This window comes from Salvia hispanica, chromosome 4 (genome assembly GCF_029641045.1).
Source record: "Salvia hispanica isolate PSC_SH4W2 chromosome 4, Shi_PSC_v1, whole genome shotgun sequence".
NCBI lineage: Eukaryota > Viridiplantae > Streptophyta > Magnoliopsida > Lamiales > Lamiaceae > Salvia > Salvia hispanica.
Window position 1 is genome coordinate 30,193,840 of NC_142695.1, and position 16,884 is coordinate 30,210,723.

Consider the following 16,884-nt stretch of genomic DNA (forward strand, 5'->3'; position numbering starts at 1 on the left):
AAAAATAACCGCCATAGGTAATTGATAATACGTTAGGATTTGATTACAGTTTTTTTAACACTATCTTAGGTTGAGTTCATAGTATATATATAGCTCTAATATAGCTTTGAGCCATCTAAACCTTCTTATTATAACTAACTAGTATCAACCACGTGTGGTGCACGACCCATTTTCTTTTATTTAAATTTATTTTATATTGAAAAATAATTTTATAAATTCATAAAAATATCATTGTATGAAATCTGATATCATAAATATATAAAATAAAAAATAATTATTAAAAAATATAAAATCAAACGAAGAAAAAAAAATAACACATATATTATTATTTCAGGGTGTAAACTCATATAACCAAATAAGTTTATAAACTAAAAATTGCACACAAATCACATACTATCATTTAAATCACTTTTAGATCTATACTACAAAAGATCAATCACGAACACATGTCAATAAAAATAATATATAAATATATATTAGAAGATAGCCATATCGATCAAAATCATCAATAAAAATATAGTAAAATAGCATATATATTAGAAGATAGCCATATCGATCAAAATCATCAATAAAAATATAGTAAAATAGCATGGAATATACAACCGATATGCCTGCAAAACAAGATTACTTCGTTTATGCTAATACTATTACTAGGCATGTATGCGCTGTCAGCAGCAAAACAAGATAGTAATATTTAATTTCTAGAACTATCCACGCTACTTAATCTATGTAAATAACTTATACTTAACCAGAACAATCAAAAAATTGATAAATAAATGTTATCTATTATAATCCTTCAAATATCTCTTCACCTTGTAGTGGAAGAAATGTTGCAAGCATCGCCACTACCACAGAATATATTCATTCCTTCAGCAGCCCATCTTTTTTAACCAAAACAAAATCGGATAAATAAATAAATACAGATTATGATCAACAAACTGCAAATCACAATGCATGAATGTGGGTTTCGCAGCAGCCTTAGATTCTCCTATTTTTAACGTATAGAGGGATCAGTGGACAGTGGCTGTGGATCTTCCATTATGCAACGTATAGAGGACCGACCCATCCAGGGACAAGATGCAGAAATGAACATGAATAGGGAGCTAAGTTTTCAAAATTTTATTTAAAAAGGTAATTTAGATTATTAATTGGGGCTTTTTAAGTATGTAATAATGTGTATAAAATACAAATAACTTTTAATACATTATAATACAAAATGAATTAAAAATTGGTTTCATTAGGGGCTAAAGCCCCTTCCCTTACCATGTAGGTCCACCCATGGACCCAGTTGCTATGGTTCATGGTTCATGAGTACCACAATGTCAAAATAAGCCATACGCACACTTGCTATGATCTGGCATTAATTAGTTTCTTCTAAGGTTGTCGAAATTTATAGTACCATTGACGAGAAAAGTACCAACCATCATGTCTTTAATAGAAAACCTTATACACGGATGGTTATCTAACTTGATTTTTAAAAGTGCAAATATTTAACAACTTGATGTTTGGATAAATTGAACCGTTAGTCTGAGAAAGATAAATAAATAAAACATGATAAAAACAAACATTCTAGCCATATTTATTATATAAGCTATAAAGATTAAAGGGTTTCCCTTATGCACTAAAAAGACGAGTGTGACTATGTGACAATAGATAAAATGGGCAGCCCTCAAAATACAGACAAATTAGAGTTGTATCATGTAATACTCACTGTAATAAGAATATAGAATGATATGATGAGGTTCGTTATATTGCTAACTATTTAAGTTGCTAATTATGCTAACTCATCAATACAATGTATTAAAAATGTAAACACGGTGATATCAAAATGTCAGCACATAATATCAACGTATTATATTGAAATTCAATTTCCTTCATGCTTTTGTAGTGCTAAGATGATATATTCAGCATATAATGACCCGACATTCTTTCACTTGTAATGCTGCTAATCTAGACTCTACATCCCTTGACCATGTTATGCACCGATCATATCCTGCAGCCAATACTATTTTAGACACTTTTGGTCAGCACTGTATTATGTCCAAATCCTATCCGTTACTCCCTGAAAAATCTTACCATATTGCATTTCAAGTTTTTCATTGCTCTGGTTACATAGCTCTGATGTTTATAATTATAGAGAAACTTGGTTTTTTTTTTTTAGGGCTTGAATTATGTTTTTTTATACCTGCCAACTTTGCTTTGCAGATAGCCGCCCTAGCTCTGCTTCTGGTAGAATAGCTCAGGCCGACAAAGATGACAATATACCCCTTGCTGGTATGCTTTCTAATTTGTCATCTAATTTAGGTTGCCTAAAAATATGCTCAGTGATTTTCTTTGAGTGCAGATGTCAAACATGGAACTGTCAATACATGGAGGGCAAAAACTACCCAACATGCTGAGGATGATATCCTTCCTAGCATGGAGAAGTGGCAAGGGGATCCCCATCAATATTATCCAAATACTGCCCCGCAGCGATTTGAGGGGTGGCATGGTCCTCCTATGAATGGCCCATCTGGTGGTTGGTATGGGGGACGTCCTCGAGGTCCTGCTTTTGGGGCTCATGTCCCTCCTGGTGGCTTTCCGATGGAACCATTTCCTTATTATCGACCTCAAATTCCGCCTCCACCTTTGGCAGGTTCACAGCCAGCTCTGCAGCCGGGTCCTCGAGGACCCCACCCTAAAAATGGGGATTTATACAGGCCACAGATGCATGAGGCCTACCCTCGACCAGGTATGCAGTTTAGGCCTAATTTCTACCCAGGACCCCCAGGTCCCATGTGCTTTGAGGGTTACTATGGGCCACCTATGGGCTATTGCAACAATGAACGTGATATGCCTTATATGGGCATGCCAACAGGCCCCCATGTTTATAATGGTTACCCAGCCCCTGCTCCCGATAGAAGCAATTCTCAAGGTCGAGCTACAGCGCATGGCCCTAATGGAAAAACAATGCCAGAACAAGTGGATGTGAACACCCATAATGAGTCTGAGCAGGAGGAAGGAGATCATTGGGAACAACATGTGCCACCTAATATTTCACATCATGGGGATATTCGGTTTCCCACATCTTCTCAAAAGACTGAGTGGGGTGCGGAAGAGGTTGCAGAAGAATCTGTATCCACCAGGAGGATGGCACCAAATCAGAACCCTTCCAACAGTCGTGGAAATAGAATTCATTCAGCAAACCACATAAAAGTGAAGGCATTTGAGGGAATGTCCAATACTAAAGGACTTGATGATAACTGGACAAATAGATCTGAAATTCCACCTTCTTTTCCTTCTGTTGTGCCTCAGTTAACTGTTTCTAGTGAGAGAGATACTGTACCAGATACAACAAAAAATGCGGCACTGCTACATAAAAGTGATGGCTTAAATGCAAAATTTCGTGTTTCTGATGGATCGAGTGATTCCATGAATGCTGATATTAGGGAACAAGAAAAGACTGGGGCTCAAACAGTTGATTTGAAAGTTATTAATTGCACCAGGGAAGTTGGTAATGCTGCAGCTGCTGTGGCTTCTCATAGGATTACTGTTTCCAGAAACTTTGCTGCCCCCGATGAAGTGACTGTTCCTGTTGGTGATAATCCATTGCACCCGATTGCTGTCATCCCTAGGTATGAAAGCATGATACATATATTTTTCAAACCATTTATTTGACTTTGAGTAAATATGTTATGCTTATTGCATGATAATTAATTGATTTCACAGGAGATCATATCAAGGTGGGCATCCTAGAGTTGATCATCGTGGTAAAGGAAAGTTCAATAGCCAGGAAACTGAAACTGATGGATGGCGGAGGAAGCCTCTCAGTAATGATTCCTCAGAGGCAGTTATAGCTTCAAACAATGAATCTACCCCACATATTCATTTTCGTGGCCCTAATATTGTTGGGGAGGCTTATGAGAATTCTACGATGGATCTGGTAGGAAATGCTGAAGGCGATTTGGCTGAAGTATGCGATTCTGCTGATATTGCACAGGTTGATACTATGGATTCTTGTATTCCACTCTATACTAACTTTTTCATTTCTTTGTGACCATAAATATTTGTGTTGAAATTAGCGTGCCAAGATGAAAGAGTTAGCCAAGCAACGCTACCTGCAACTGCAGAAGGAAGAGGAAGAGCGAGTAAGGGAGCAGAAGGCCAAGGCTCTTGCTAAACTAGAAGAATTGGACCGCCGAAAACTATCAGGTGAAGCTTCAAACCAGAAGGCTGAAAGAACTCCGGTCATTGGTGACTTCGTGGTGGAACATCAAGAAGTGCATACAGTTATAGGCACTGTGATTGCTGAACTCAAGACTAATGAATCTGGCTTTAACTTAGTTTTGTGTCCTGCTGTTACTTCTGCGGGGACTGATAGCAACACAAATCAGGCTGGAGATTCGACTGAAGTGTCGAGGGACTTGCACATGCGGATACAACAAAAAGGTTTAGTGGAATCTAATGTGGCTCCTTTGTCTAGAATTGAAGACTCTGAGGATGGAAGTACTAAAATAGTAGTATCACAACCAGATGATAGAGGAAACTCCAGACACAAGCGAGCAGGCTACAAACAGAAGCAGAATAATGTGTCGCAGAAAGCTGTATATAGCCCTACATTTGAGGTGCATAAAGATCATGCTCTTGCAGCTGTTGCTGATATGCATGAGCCTCCATCAAGTGACTCAAATGTGCTGAGCACATCCAATACCGTGGTTGAGCCATCATCCCAACAGAGAAAGAGAATCAATCGGAGTAATAAAACTAAACCCAAACCCGAAGAAATACATAGCCTTTCTGCTTTACCACCAGTGGCATCTAACATTACTCATGCAGATGAGTCACTTGACAATGGTGGATCTAATGATTTGGTGTCAAATTTGGGTGTGCCAATCTCAGCAGTGCATGAGCTTGATACAGCAGTGCACACTCGGGAGCACTCTTCTCTACCCAGTGAGGAATCCCGGAGCAAAGTATCGAGTCAATGGAAACCAAATCGCAGAATTCCCAAAAATCAACAGGGCCATAGATTTACAGACAAGTATAGTGATACCGTTGTTTGGGCTCCTAAGGCTAAGGGTTCAGAAGAAGTGAGTCAAAAGACTCAAAACTCTCTGCAGGAATCTGCTGATTCAGTGAAGAGTAGTAATGTGGCACAGAATAGTTCGAAAGGCAAGAGGGCTGAAATGGAGAGATATGTTCCAAAACCGCAGCTGGCTCAGCAAGGAAATTCTCCGCCTTTGTCATCCTCAGTTAGTTCATCTAGATCAACTGAGGATGCTTCTGGGGAACAATCGGGGTCAGCTATTTCTGCAAATGTCAGGTCTAACTTGGAGATGAATGTGGGGGATAGCAGCCATAGCAAGAACAAAAAAGATCACGGGAGTTTGAGACAACGTGGTTTGATAGATTCATCCGAGATGAAGAGCGTGCCTACTGGTCCAACAGATACTTCTCAAGTGAAGGCTGCCCGTTCTGTGCAATCTGAGCTTGTGCATTTTGGGAGAAGTGAATCAAATAGAGTGAATTCTGAATTTAAAATCTCTGGTGACAACTATATGTCTGCAGATTCAACCTCAGCTGCCGTGAGCAAACATCCTTTAGTGAAAGATCAGGGTGCAACAGGCAGAGGAAAGAGACATCCGATAAGGGGTCCAAGAAGCAGTGGAAATAATCCTGATCTTGAGAACACTTTACATGGTGAAGTTGATGGAAGTTTGTCTTCAGTACCGGATGTGAACCAGATGGATAAATCTATTATTTCAAAAGAAAATCGTAGCTTTGGAGAGCGAACATCCTCTCATTGGCAGCCCAAGTCCAGCCCAAGTTCTGCTAATCATCAAGGAAATAGAAATGGTGGAAGTGAATACACTACATTGGAAACTAATAGGGTTCCAAGGAAGAGTGCTCCTCCGCATAAGATGCAAACATCGCTCCAACAGGATAGGGAGAGTAGCAACTCTAGCCAGCCTCAGCTTCGGCCAGGCCAATCTGTTAACGTCAGAAGTAATGTGGCTGGTGATTCAGTTGCTCATCGCCTTCAAGACTTTGACAGAGAAAAGAAGCTTGCTATAGTAAAAGGACGTGCTTACTCCCCAAACCAAGATCTAGTTGGCACTGGCGAATCATCTCTTACTAACACAGATGATCTGCTTGAGCACAATGCCACGTCAGGATCAAGGAGAACTGGAAGGCAAAACAGTCGGCCTGTTAGAGGCCATGAATCCCATGGAGAATGGTCTTCAGAGCATGAAAACAGGTCACATAATGCCCCAGCATTCCAGGACAGGCAGAGGCAGAATGTGCACTTGGAGTACCAGCCTGTTGGACCTTTCAAGGCTCACAAACCTGAAAATGTGGAGGAGCTAGCAGATGGAGGAGGCGATAATGAGGACCAAAGGCACAGGGAAAGAAGCCAGAGTCACTCCAAATGTGGAGGAAACTACTACAGGAGATAAAAGTGTCTCATTTCACGTAACCTGGTCAGGAGATTCTGGGATTTACAAGATAATCTTCCAATTTGTTGCCTTTGCTTGATTAGGTATCTTCATCCTAGGTATGCATCTACATTTTCTGTTCTCGTGATAAATAGAACGGTAGTTTATCTGTTAACTGGTGGCATGTGCGTTGAGCAGCAGGATTAGAGGCCAGGTTAGGGCACACCTTTGCGGGATGTGGTATGTTAGATCGAGGAAATGAGACACGATAACCCATTTAAAAATTGTAACTGGTGCGCGATACACTGCAATGTGACGTATTTTCAAATGCAGCATTTTGTGCATCTGGTAAGTGCAGGCCAAAAAGTGGTTTAGAGAAATAGATAGTAGGAGTAGCATTCCATATTTTTGCTGGAACCATTTTGTTGCGCTTGATGCTTTTATTTTTCTGCTAGTGATTACATTTGCATTTTTCATGCGCGTAGATGCACCTCATCGATATTTGAAGTGAAATGAATAGAAAGATATTAGAATGGCAAGTAAGATCCAATATTCCATCAACTTATTTCACCCATATTTTATAAGCAGAATTCATATTCCATCAACTTATTTAACCCATATTTTATTATATAATTAATATATATATGAGACTCATATTCTACTAACCTATTCAATCCACTTTTCTTTACATTTCAAAAATCTGTGGCATAACAAAATAGGACTCCTATTGTAGGATGGAGGGAGTATCACTTATAAGAGCATCTCCAATGCCGGCTAGCCAATTCGCGTCGCTAGCCGGTCGGCTAGCCGAACCATTGGAGCGGGCGAGCGGCCAAATTTTCGGCGTGGGCTAGCCAAACGCGTGCCGCAAGCCGAAGCGCTGGCCGCCATTGTGGCGGCCCGATCGGTCAGCGCCGATTTTTGATTTTTTTTTAAAACCTATATAAACGCGATTTTAGTTTCATTTTCATTTGTACCACTTGTTTTAACGAGTTTTCTCTCTCTCTAACTTTCTGTACAAGAGCATCATCGAGCGATGGATCACAACAACGAGTACAGTCCAGCGACGAGTGGATCTCAGACTCCGATGGTACCCGTGGGATCTGGATGGGGCCAGATGGGCGGGCAGATGGGGCCAGGGTTTAACGTCCCTTGGAATCAGCTGATGGGGTTGATGGCCGGAGCACCAGGGGGTGGGAACATGCCGTGGGGTATGCCGGGCGGCGGGCAGGGGTGGGGAGGTATGCCCCCGATGCAGCAGCAGATGATGCAGCAGATGATGGGTATGCATCCCGGGATGCAGGGGTCACCGGGGGAGGGGGACACGGTCTATCGTCCCTCTCTGGATTTTTTGACGGCTTCGTCTCACACGTCGACCCCAGTGGAGACGCAGTTCACTGGCGATGACCTTTTGTCATTGCATGACTTGGGGATCGATCTCGGCGATCCGGACCCACCCGTTCCAGCGGGGCGGACCACGGCGAAGAAGAAGAAGACGAGGAGGAAAGCCAAGGCGGTCGGTGAGTCGTCGCAGCCCGTTGTTGACGACACCCCCGGCCGGAGGAAGTGGACGGAGGATGAGTACGCCGGGGTGGCCAGGGGGTGGTTGGAGGTGTGCGACGATCCGCTGGTTGCGAACAACCAGCGGGTCGTCAACATGTGGGCGAAGATTAGAGCTGCCTACAGGAGGCACTGCCCGCACGGGAAGGACTTCAGCGGGGAGGAGGTTCGGAAGGTGTAACGCCCCGCTTTTTCGAACCCTAATTTTTGTGACGTGGAAATTTATGCATTAAATGCTTTTAATGCTATGATATGTGGAATTAAATGACGAGTGATTTATTGCAATGTTCTTGTGACCTAATTGCGATATGGAGTTGAGTTTGAGTTGAATAGTCAAACTTGTTGAATATGTGACGTGGCTATTGAATGGTCAATATTGTGGAAAATATGACGTGGCCGTGGAATGGTCAAAGTCGTTGGAAAATGTGAAGTGGAGGTGAAATTCGAATATGTGGATATTTGAATGTGGGGAGAAAGAATAATTGTGGTGAATTATTTTCCTAAGGGATGAGTGAGAATTAAATAGGAGCATTATTTAAGTATGTGGAATTTTCGACCCCTCCTATTTATTGGAAAGAAATCCTATTTTTCTTGGATTTAATTATTGCTTGGGATAATTATCCAAATTAAATCCAAAGTCCAAATATTCCTATTTATGCTATGAAGAATTCGAAACCCCTCTTATTTCATGGAGATTTTCGAAATCTCCTAAATATGGGAGAAGGGATTATTTTTATTATATTATTTGATCCCTTGTTTATTCTCTTCCATAAATAAATTCAAATATCCTAGCATATCTTGCCAAATCTAAGAAGATCTTGCCATATCCTATTTAAATAGGATTTTAATTAAATCCCTTTTGAGAGAGGCAAACTACACGCCACTTTTCACTATTTAATTGGGGAGAATATTTATTATTTTCTTGCTCCGTGATATTTTATTCTACTCCGTGAAATATTCAAATTAAATCATAGGCTAATTTAACAGCCTAGAATTCGAAATCCCCTATTTTCTCCTAGTAATTCACGCCAACGTCAACCAACAAATCTCTTCCAAATCTTTATTTATTTAATTATTGGATTATATCTTGCACTCTATAAATAAGAGTGAGAACCCAAAACCCTAGCATCAGAAATCGCCCCCCCCCCCCACTCTTCACGTCGTTCTCTCCTCTCTCCCTCTCTCTCAAATTTTTCTCCTACTTTCTCCATTAATTCTTCATCTTTTGGAGAAGGATTGAAGCTGCAATTCGAGAATTTGTTGAAGAATCAAGATCCTACTTGTTTTCTACCGATTGTTCTATTGAAAAGGTATTTTTATTTTTGATCTTCTCTTCTTCTACCGATCAATCGGTGTTCTTGAGTCCACATGCATTTAGAACGAGTGAAGGCGAAATTAATCGGTGAATTTGGATGCATGTGTATGTGTTGTGACCGTGTGTGTGTGTGTGCATGCCTCGGTAGGCGTGCACATGTGTGGGGTGTGTGTGTGCGCGTGTGGTATGTGTGGAAAACACTCATGCGTGACACGATTTGATGTTAAATCTAGAGTTGTGGTGTGAATAAAAACGATATGATAATCGTACTTTGATTTTTGAATGGGAATATTGAAAATAATCGATGGGAAAGGGAAACGTGAGAACATGCATGATTTTGATCTATGATTGAGACTTATTTGAAATACATGAACTAAAGGTGATAGCTCACGTTCCCGGTGCGATAACAAGAAGAAGTACGTATTTGAAATCGAAGGAAATCGAGGTGGGCTTTATTCTTAAACTCTTCTATGTTGCAAATTTATGATGTTGGAGAAATAAGGGTGGATTAAACTGTTATGCCATGCCTATGATTATTTTTGGATATTGTGTGTGCCTGATGTCTAGTTTGTGAGTGCGCTCCATTAGGCTATAGGGCTATATAAACGAATTCGGGTCTGAGTAGGGCCGCAAACCCTATCAGGCTAGTGTACACGGGAGATCGGGAGCCGTCCATGCTAATCGGCCGGTCTCGTGGGCGAAAGTGTGGCCACACTTCGTCTCACCATATGAAATTTTGATTGATGAGAAAATAGGAGGTATTATTTGACTGGCCAGTCCATGAAATATTTTGTGATACTCGATGTTATCTTTTCAATTAAATGCTAAACCTCGAGTTCACTATGGTAAGGGTGGCATAACTATAAAATGTTTTGGCATGAGTCCACTGAGTATGTTTAAAGTACTCAGCCCTGCATGTGTTTTCCCTATGTGCAGGTTGAGCGGCGATGGGCGGTCGGTGGTGTTGAGATGGTTGATTCGAATAAAATGGATGGTTGGGATTTTGAGTGTAGTCGTGTCCTCATACATGGCTTCGCTTTCTCTTGGAATGCTTCCGCTGAATATTTTGAAACTTATTATCTTTGGTTGGTTTGAACTTATTTCTTTGATTTGGAATATTGGTGAATTATTGCGTTTTGTTGGAGCTAAAATAAACCTTTGACTTTTGAGCTTATCCTATGTTAGCTATTAAATCTTGTTTCTCGTATTTAAAGCCGTTGACATATTATCTTGATACTTCATTAAACACTTGGTCAAATCTCTTCAATTGAAACCCTAGTCTATGTTCTTGTTGCACTTAAGTTCGCCTAGTTAACAGTCGCCGTATTTATTATACCCTAGAAATGTCGGGCCGTTACAGACGGGGTGGGAGCGTATCAGGGCCGCGGTCGGCTGTTTTTCGGCGTTGTACGCCAACGCCCTCCGCCAGCTCCCTAGTGGGCAGGATGAGCAGGACGCCCGGAGGATAGCCGAGAGTCAGTTCCCCTTGGCGGGGAAGTACAAGGAGTTCCACTTCTGGGAGTGGTATGTATTGTTGAAGGACTCCGAGAAGTTCCGTGCGGGGTGCGACGCTGGGTGGCCGAAGAAGTAGAGGCTGAACTATACCGGCGACTACAATGGCAGCAGCGGCGGATCCCATGACCTCCCCCCGGATGCTGAGGAGTTTCCATCCCCTCCTTCATTTGCTGGTCGCCCTCGTCCGGTTGGACAGAAGCGGGCGCAACGGGCTGCGAGGGGAGGATCCCCCCTATCGCCCCATGAGGTCTAGTCCGCCGCCCTCCCACCCGCCCCACTCGAGTACACTCTCTATTCGCGTAACAAAACGCGGGAGCAGATGTACAAGGTCTTCCAAGAGTGGAAGAACGCCACTGACCCCACGGAGAATATGTTTCTTCACTCGATGCTCGAGAGCATGCGGGTTGATTTGGATACCGCGAGGGCACAGATGGGGGGTTCCGACGTGGGGTCAGATACCCCGGGTGGCGGCAGCGGCGGCGGCGACGGCGACGAGGAGTAGAGAGTGGCGGGGCTCGTGTGTGGAAGCCCTTTTTTTAAAAAAAATCATGTAATTTTTTTTTAAATCTTTGTAATTTTTTTGAATGAAATGAATTAATTTTCCCGTATCTGTGTCGTAAATTTAATCCGTAATTTAATCGTAATTTTAATTCTGTAAATATAGTATATTTTGAATTATTTTTATTGCGGCTGGCCTATGGCTGACCTAAATCTGATGGGGCAGGTGGATTTTTAGTGCTGCTGACGTGGCAGGGAGAGAGAGTGGCTGGCCTATGGCTGGCCTATTTGCATTGGAGATGCTCTAATCAGGTATGTATGAATCACACTTTTGATTTTACAAATGTTACGTTATTAATTGTTATGCGTTATATTGAAGTGAATATTTGGATTATACGGTGGAATGTGATGTGAATATATGATTATTGGAAGGGATATATTTATATACTATATTGGAATTGTTTGACAGCATATGTAGATGATAGAATTGATATGTTTTACATATGGTATTGAAAGTACACGAATCATATGATTAAAGAGGATCTGTGACGATCTTGCCCTGCATCTGAAATTATAGACGAACCTTCGGGTCAAATACAGAGGACCTACGAGTCGAACTACAGAGAGACCTACGAGTCAAATACAAAAGGACATATGAGGCAAATTACAGAGGGTGAGAGGGACCTTCGGTAATCCTAGATATCAGACTTGATTTGTCATAGAATAATAAAAAGGAACAGAGAGGCATATGCATATGGATACGAAATTGATTATGTTGTATGTTGTGTATTAATTCTGATTAATTCTGATCATATGTGTTGATTAAAAGAATGTGCTTGATGTTTGCATATTGTGAAATTAAAGGCGGAAATTATATACACTGAGTGATGGCTCATATACACCACTAATATTTTCGGATAACATATCGGTGATGTTTGGTTGACGTGATTTATGCAAACCCCGCCGACTGGCGCAGTTTGACATCATTTTCCATATCATAATTTTTGCTTATAGATAATTCTATAACATATAGAATGGTAAGAGAGTCCCATTATAGTTCAAATTGTTTTGAAAGGTGTACCAATAATGTTGGTTGATTTTTGAACTTATCTGATATGAGAGCATAACGTATTTGACACGTGGGTTAATTAATTTAAAAATTTAGATTTATTTTATCAAAAGAAAATACGTCAGAAGGATTGGAGTATAACAATTATTTTCTAATTATATTACTAAACTCAATTTTTAATATTTTTTAATACAACATCTTCCAACAAACATCAAAATCAATCTCTTTCTTCTTATATTAAAACTGACTCTTCATTTCATTTTAGAAAAAACCAAACACTGATCTCTCTCTTCTCTCACGTCACTCTCCTAAGAAACCCTAATTCCAATGACATTGGTTGCCGTGAGTTGGCAGTCGCCGAATGCATACTTCCATTCCACTGACGGTCTCGTCGACGTGGGAACAACATATGTGAGGAATAGAAAGTCCACCCACCCCAATGACAACATGTTTTTTTGGCTGTAAGTCGACACTGGATATAGTTAAATGTTCGAAATTGACAAAACAATAAAAAAGGACTAAATCGACCACATTTTAGTATATTTAGAAGCCGATTTTCTAAAAACTAATATTTTGAACCAATATGGTATTTTGCGAAAGTTAGATGAATGATTTGTGTGGGCACTAGACAAATACACTCAGCTGACGATTGTTCCCAACATAACCATTATCGATCTCTCCGCCCTCCATCCCTCCTATATTAATTTCTACCGATTCATTCATTTTTTCTCCTCATTCTCCCTACAGATTTCAGCGGTAATCACAGACCTTTTGGGGTCTTTCCCGGTTGCGGCAAAAATGGCGTGTTCGGCTACGGCAAAAATCATTCACAATCCTCTCGTGCTCAGCTCCTCCAGATCTGCTGAAAAGTCTGAATCTTGCCGCAAATTATCCGGGCCCACCTCGTTTATGAGCTCCAAATTTCTTGGAAATAAGTTGCTCTCTAGTAACTCCGCGATTTCGCCTGCTACCCGCCGATCCGCCGGCGTCGTCGCAGTTTCCTCCGATGTTGTTAAGGAGAAAAAGCTCAAGTCCAGCTCCTCCGTCGTTAATCTGGTAAATTTTCGATTTTCCCTTAACATTGCTGTGTGCATTTTGCAATAGATACTGTAATTCATCAATGTAGTGTGATAAAATATGAAAATTAGTCGTGAATCTAATATCTGCGCAGGGCTCGTGATCCTTATTGAGTATTCATGTTTGTTTTTCTGTTGTTGGATTAGTTAACCTAATGTGATTGCCATTGATTTTGCTTGTGCTCTTATAAATAATGTCTCTGACTGAAAGAACATCAGTTTAAATTTTATTTTATTTTACTTTATTATGCTTGGTATTACTCCCTCCGTCCCATAAATTTTGTTGACCGAGCATGGGTGGAAGGAGTAATGAAAAAATTAGTGGAATGTGGTTCCTACTTTTATATACTCTCTCCTTCTCTCCTTCCCACAGTAAGATTCACATTTTGGTGTGGGCACGAGTTTAAGAAATGTAAAGAATAGTGAGTTGAAAAAGTTAGTGGAATATATGGTCCACTTTTTATATTGGTTTTATTACTAATGGTAGCAAAGTGAGTTTGTGGAATGTGAGACCTATTTACAATTTATGGTAAAAGTGAAATGTGACTCTTATTATGGGACGGACCGAAATAACAAAATGTCACTCTTATTGTGGGACGGAGGGAGTATCAGTTTTATAATAAAATGTAAGTGAGAATGAATTAGTGGAATATGAGGGCCACTACCAAAACTTGTAAAATGTTAAATGTGAAAAATTTTGTGGGACTGACGGAAATGGAAAAATGTGACAAACTTTCTGGGATAGAGGGAGTATTTGTTTACAGGAGATTGATTATGAACAAATCAGTGAGATTGATTATGAACAAATCAGTCCCGTGTATCTTGTGTAAAGAAACATTGGATGGGTGTCAAGGAAATTTGTTTTTCTTTGAATGCAAAGAGATAATTTAAGTATGTGTTGGATGCAGCTGATCACAAAAGAAGAGGGATTGGTGTTGTATGAGGACATGATTCTGGGAAGAGCCTTTGAGGATATGTGTGCCCAGATGTACTACCGAGGCAAAATGTTTGGTTTCGTCCATTTGTACAACGGTCAGGAGGCCGTGTCGACTGGCTTTATCAAGCTCTTGAAGCAGGAAGATTGTGTGGTCAGTACCTACCGTGATCACGTACATGCATTGAGCAAAGGTGTGCCTGCCCGCCAGGTTATGAGCGAGCTCTTTGGCAAGACCACCGGTTGCTGCAGGGGCCAGGGTGGCTCGATGCACATGTTCTCCAAGGAGCACAACGTTCTCGGTGGATTTGCTTTCATTGGTGAAGGAATTCCTGTTGCAACGGGGGCTGCCTTTACTAGCAAGTACAAGAGAGAAGTCCTGAAGGAGGATTGTGATGAGGTGACTTTGGCATTTTTTGGAGACGGGACCTGCAATAACGGCCAGTTTTTTGAATGCTTGAACATGGCTGCGTTGTGGAAGCTTCCCATTGTGTTTGTTGTTGAGAACAACTTGTGGGCTATTGGGATGTCCCATTTGAGGTCCACCTCAGATCCTCAGATATGGAAGAAAGGTCCGGCATTTGGAATGCCTGGTGTTCATGTTGATGGTATGGATGTTTTGAAGGTAAGGGAGGTTGCACAGGAGGCTATTGGTAGGGCGAGAAGAGGTGAGGGTCCGACTTTGGTTGAGTGCGAGACCTATAGGTTCAGAGGGCACTCATTGGCTGATCCCGATGAGCTACGTGACCCTGGTGAGCATTTTGGAATATTCTCAACTCTCATCCTAATTGTATTGTTCTACATTATTTATCTCAATATTAGTGTGCTTTAGAAAAACAATCGAGTAATCCTTGACATTCACATGTGTGCATCTAGCTGGTAGAATTTCATTTGTTCCAACTATGATGTATGAGAATTAGTTAGATACATGTAATCTCCAAGTAAATGAACAATCTGATAAGATGAAAAGCAATATGTTTAACTAATTATGGTAGAATAAAGCCTTCACTTGATAAAATCTGCGAGCTTGATATTGAAGTGGTTATACTTGCTTATTCTTTCTGATGCTTATACGTGACGGTCGCTGACCATCAATAGAATCTGTAACCACTGCCGCATCCTAGTCGAACATCGTCACAGTCAGGAGATAAAGTTTAGATCCTCTTGCATCGTCAAACATCCATCCTATGACTAATATTTGTGTATCTTGACAGCTGAGAAGGCTCATTATGCCACAAGAGACCCCATCACCGCATTGAAAAAGTATCTGTTTGAAAACAACTTGGCAAACGAAGCAGAGCTGAGGGCCATAGACAAGAAGATTGATGAAATCATCGAAGACTCTGTTGAGTTTGCTGACGAGAGCCCAGTTCCAGCACGCAATCAACTGCTGGAAAACGTGTTTGCTGATCCGAGGGGATTTGGGATTGGAACCGATGGTAAGTACCGATGTGAGGATCCTAAATTTACAGAAGGAACTGCTCAGGTGTAGCCTCAAAGTGTATGTGGAAATCAGCAGCCATAACTGATAGGGGGAACAAGCTTAGTCTTATATGTGCAAGTGTTTTGGGGGATCTTGTTGCCTAGGCAGTTTCAGTATTACAATTCTGTTTCTTTTTCTTTTTCTTTTTCTTTTTGTGGATCTAAATTAGGGTTGTTAACCTATTTGAGTTAGCGGTTGAGTTATTCTTTGGTGTATAAACAATGAACTTGACGTATATTCTTTACTTTCACTGGTTTGAATGCAAAATTACTAATAGTGGAGTTATTATCTGGTGAGTGTATGTGTGGTGTAGAGAACAAATAAACTCAATAATTTTAAAGAGTGACTATCAATAAATGGTAAGTGTATAATATCATATTTAAATAAATAAATAAAATATTAAATTATTATACTCTTTTTGTTTCAAGGAAGATGAGTCGTTTCTTAAGCGACACATAATTTTATGTAGTTTTATTGTGTGTTAAGTAGAGAATGATTAAAATAAAGATAAAATTATTTTTATTATAAAAAAATAATAATCATCTTTATTAGGATAGATAAAAAAGAGAAACTGAGTTATATTCATTGGGATGGAGTATAACTTAAGGGACATATATGAAAATACAAAAACTCAAGTTATATTCATTTTAGTTAATAAATAGTAGTATAAGATTTAATTTTGTATATATAAGACGTTTGGTATCTTAAAATAAAACATAAAATTTAATTCTAGTCTACAAATAATACTCTCATAAATGGAAGATATGGATTTTAATAAAAAAAAAAGACTTCTTTTATGTAGTTCCTTAAATCCTGCCATACCTATTTTTTTTTAATCAGAAACACTCATAGTGGGCGAGGGGTTTAGACAGACCTCCAACCCATGAATAAAATCAAAATATAATGTTCTAGAATATGATCCTAGCCCAAAAGTGACTAAAACCCAAAACAAGAATATGAAAAAACAAACTGAAGGTCCCACAAGTCGGGATCCTCCATGCTATCAAAACTAAACTAG

The 16,884-nt window shown here is 40.2% G+C and overlaps 2 protein-coding genes across 2 annotated transcripts; both read left to right on the forward strand.

Moving 5' to 3' along the window:
- The first annotated feature begins 1,914 nt into the window (after positions 1 to 1,914).
- LOC125194961 (protein MODIFIER OF SNC1 1-like) lies at positions 1,915 to 7,603 on the forward strand. The gene is made up of 7 exons (XM_089056668.1): positions 1,915 to 2,032; positions 2,206 to 2,274; positions 2,345 to 3,614; positions 3,709 to 3,979; positions 4,062 to 6,535; positions 6,615 to 6,764; positions 7,150 to 7,603. Exons 1-5 carry the CDS (start codon positions 1,915 to 1,917, stop codon positions 6,435 to 6,437), a joined length of 4,104 nt encoding a protein of 1,367 aa, XP_088912794.1. The 3' UTR covers positions 6,438 to 6,535; positions 6,615 to 6,764; positions 7,150 to 7,603.
- Positions 7,604 to 12,947: 5,344 nt separating this feature from the next.
- Positions 12,948 to 16,154, forward strand: LOC125197323 (pyruvate dehydrogenase E1 component subunit alpha-3, chloroplastic-like). The gene is made up of 3 exons (XM_048096057.2): positions 12,948 to 13,429; positions 14,358 to 15,135; positions 15,598 to 16,154. Exons 1-3 carry the CDS (start codon positions 13,172 to 13,174, stop codon positions 15,873 to 15,875), a joined length of 1,314 nt encoding a protein of 437 aa, XP_047952014.2. The 5' UTR covers positions 12,948 to 13,171; the 3' UTR covers positions 15,876 to 16,154.
- Positions 16,155 to 16,884: the final 730 nt, after the last annotated feature.

Excerpts from the sequence above, each read along its gene's own strand:
- LOC125194961 (XM_089056668.1), top strand. The coding sequence starts at position 1,915 with ATGACCCGACATTCTTTCACTTGTAATGCTGCTAATCTAGACTCTACA. Across the intron at positions 3,615-3,708 it reads CCGATTGCTGTCATCCCTAG|GAGATCATATCAAGGTGGGC; the intron begins GTATGAAAGCAT and ends TTGATTTCACAG. Across the intron at positions 3,980-4,061 it reads ATTCTGCTGATATTGCACAG|CGTGCCAAGATGAAAGAGTT; the intron begins GTTGATACTATG and ends TGTTGAAATTAG.
- LOC125197323 (XM_048096057.2), top strand. The coding sequence starts at position 13,172 with ATGGCGTGTTCGGCTACGGCAAAAATCATTCACAATCCTCTCGTGCTC. Across the intron at positions 13,430-14,357 it reads GCTCCTCCGTCGTTAATCTG|CTGATCACAAAAGAAGAGGG; the intron begins GTAAATTTTCGA and ends TGTTGGATGCAG. Across the intron at positions 15,136-15,597 it reads CGATGAGCTACGTGACCCTG|CTGAGAAGGCTCATTATGCC; the intron begins GTGAGCATTTTG and ends GTATCTTGACAG.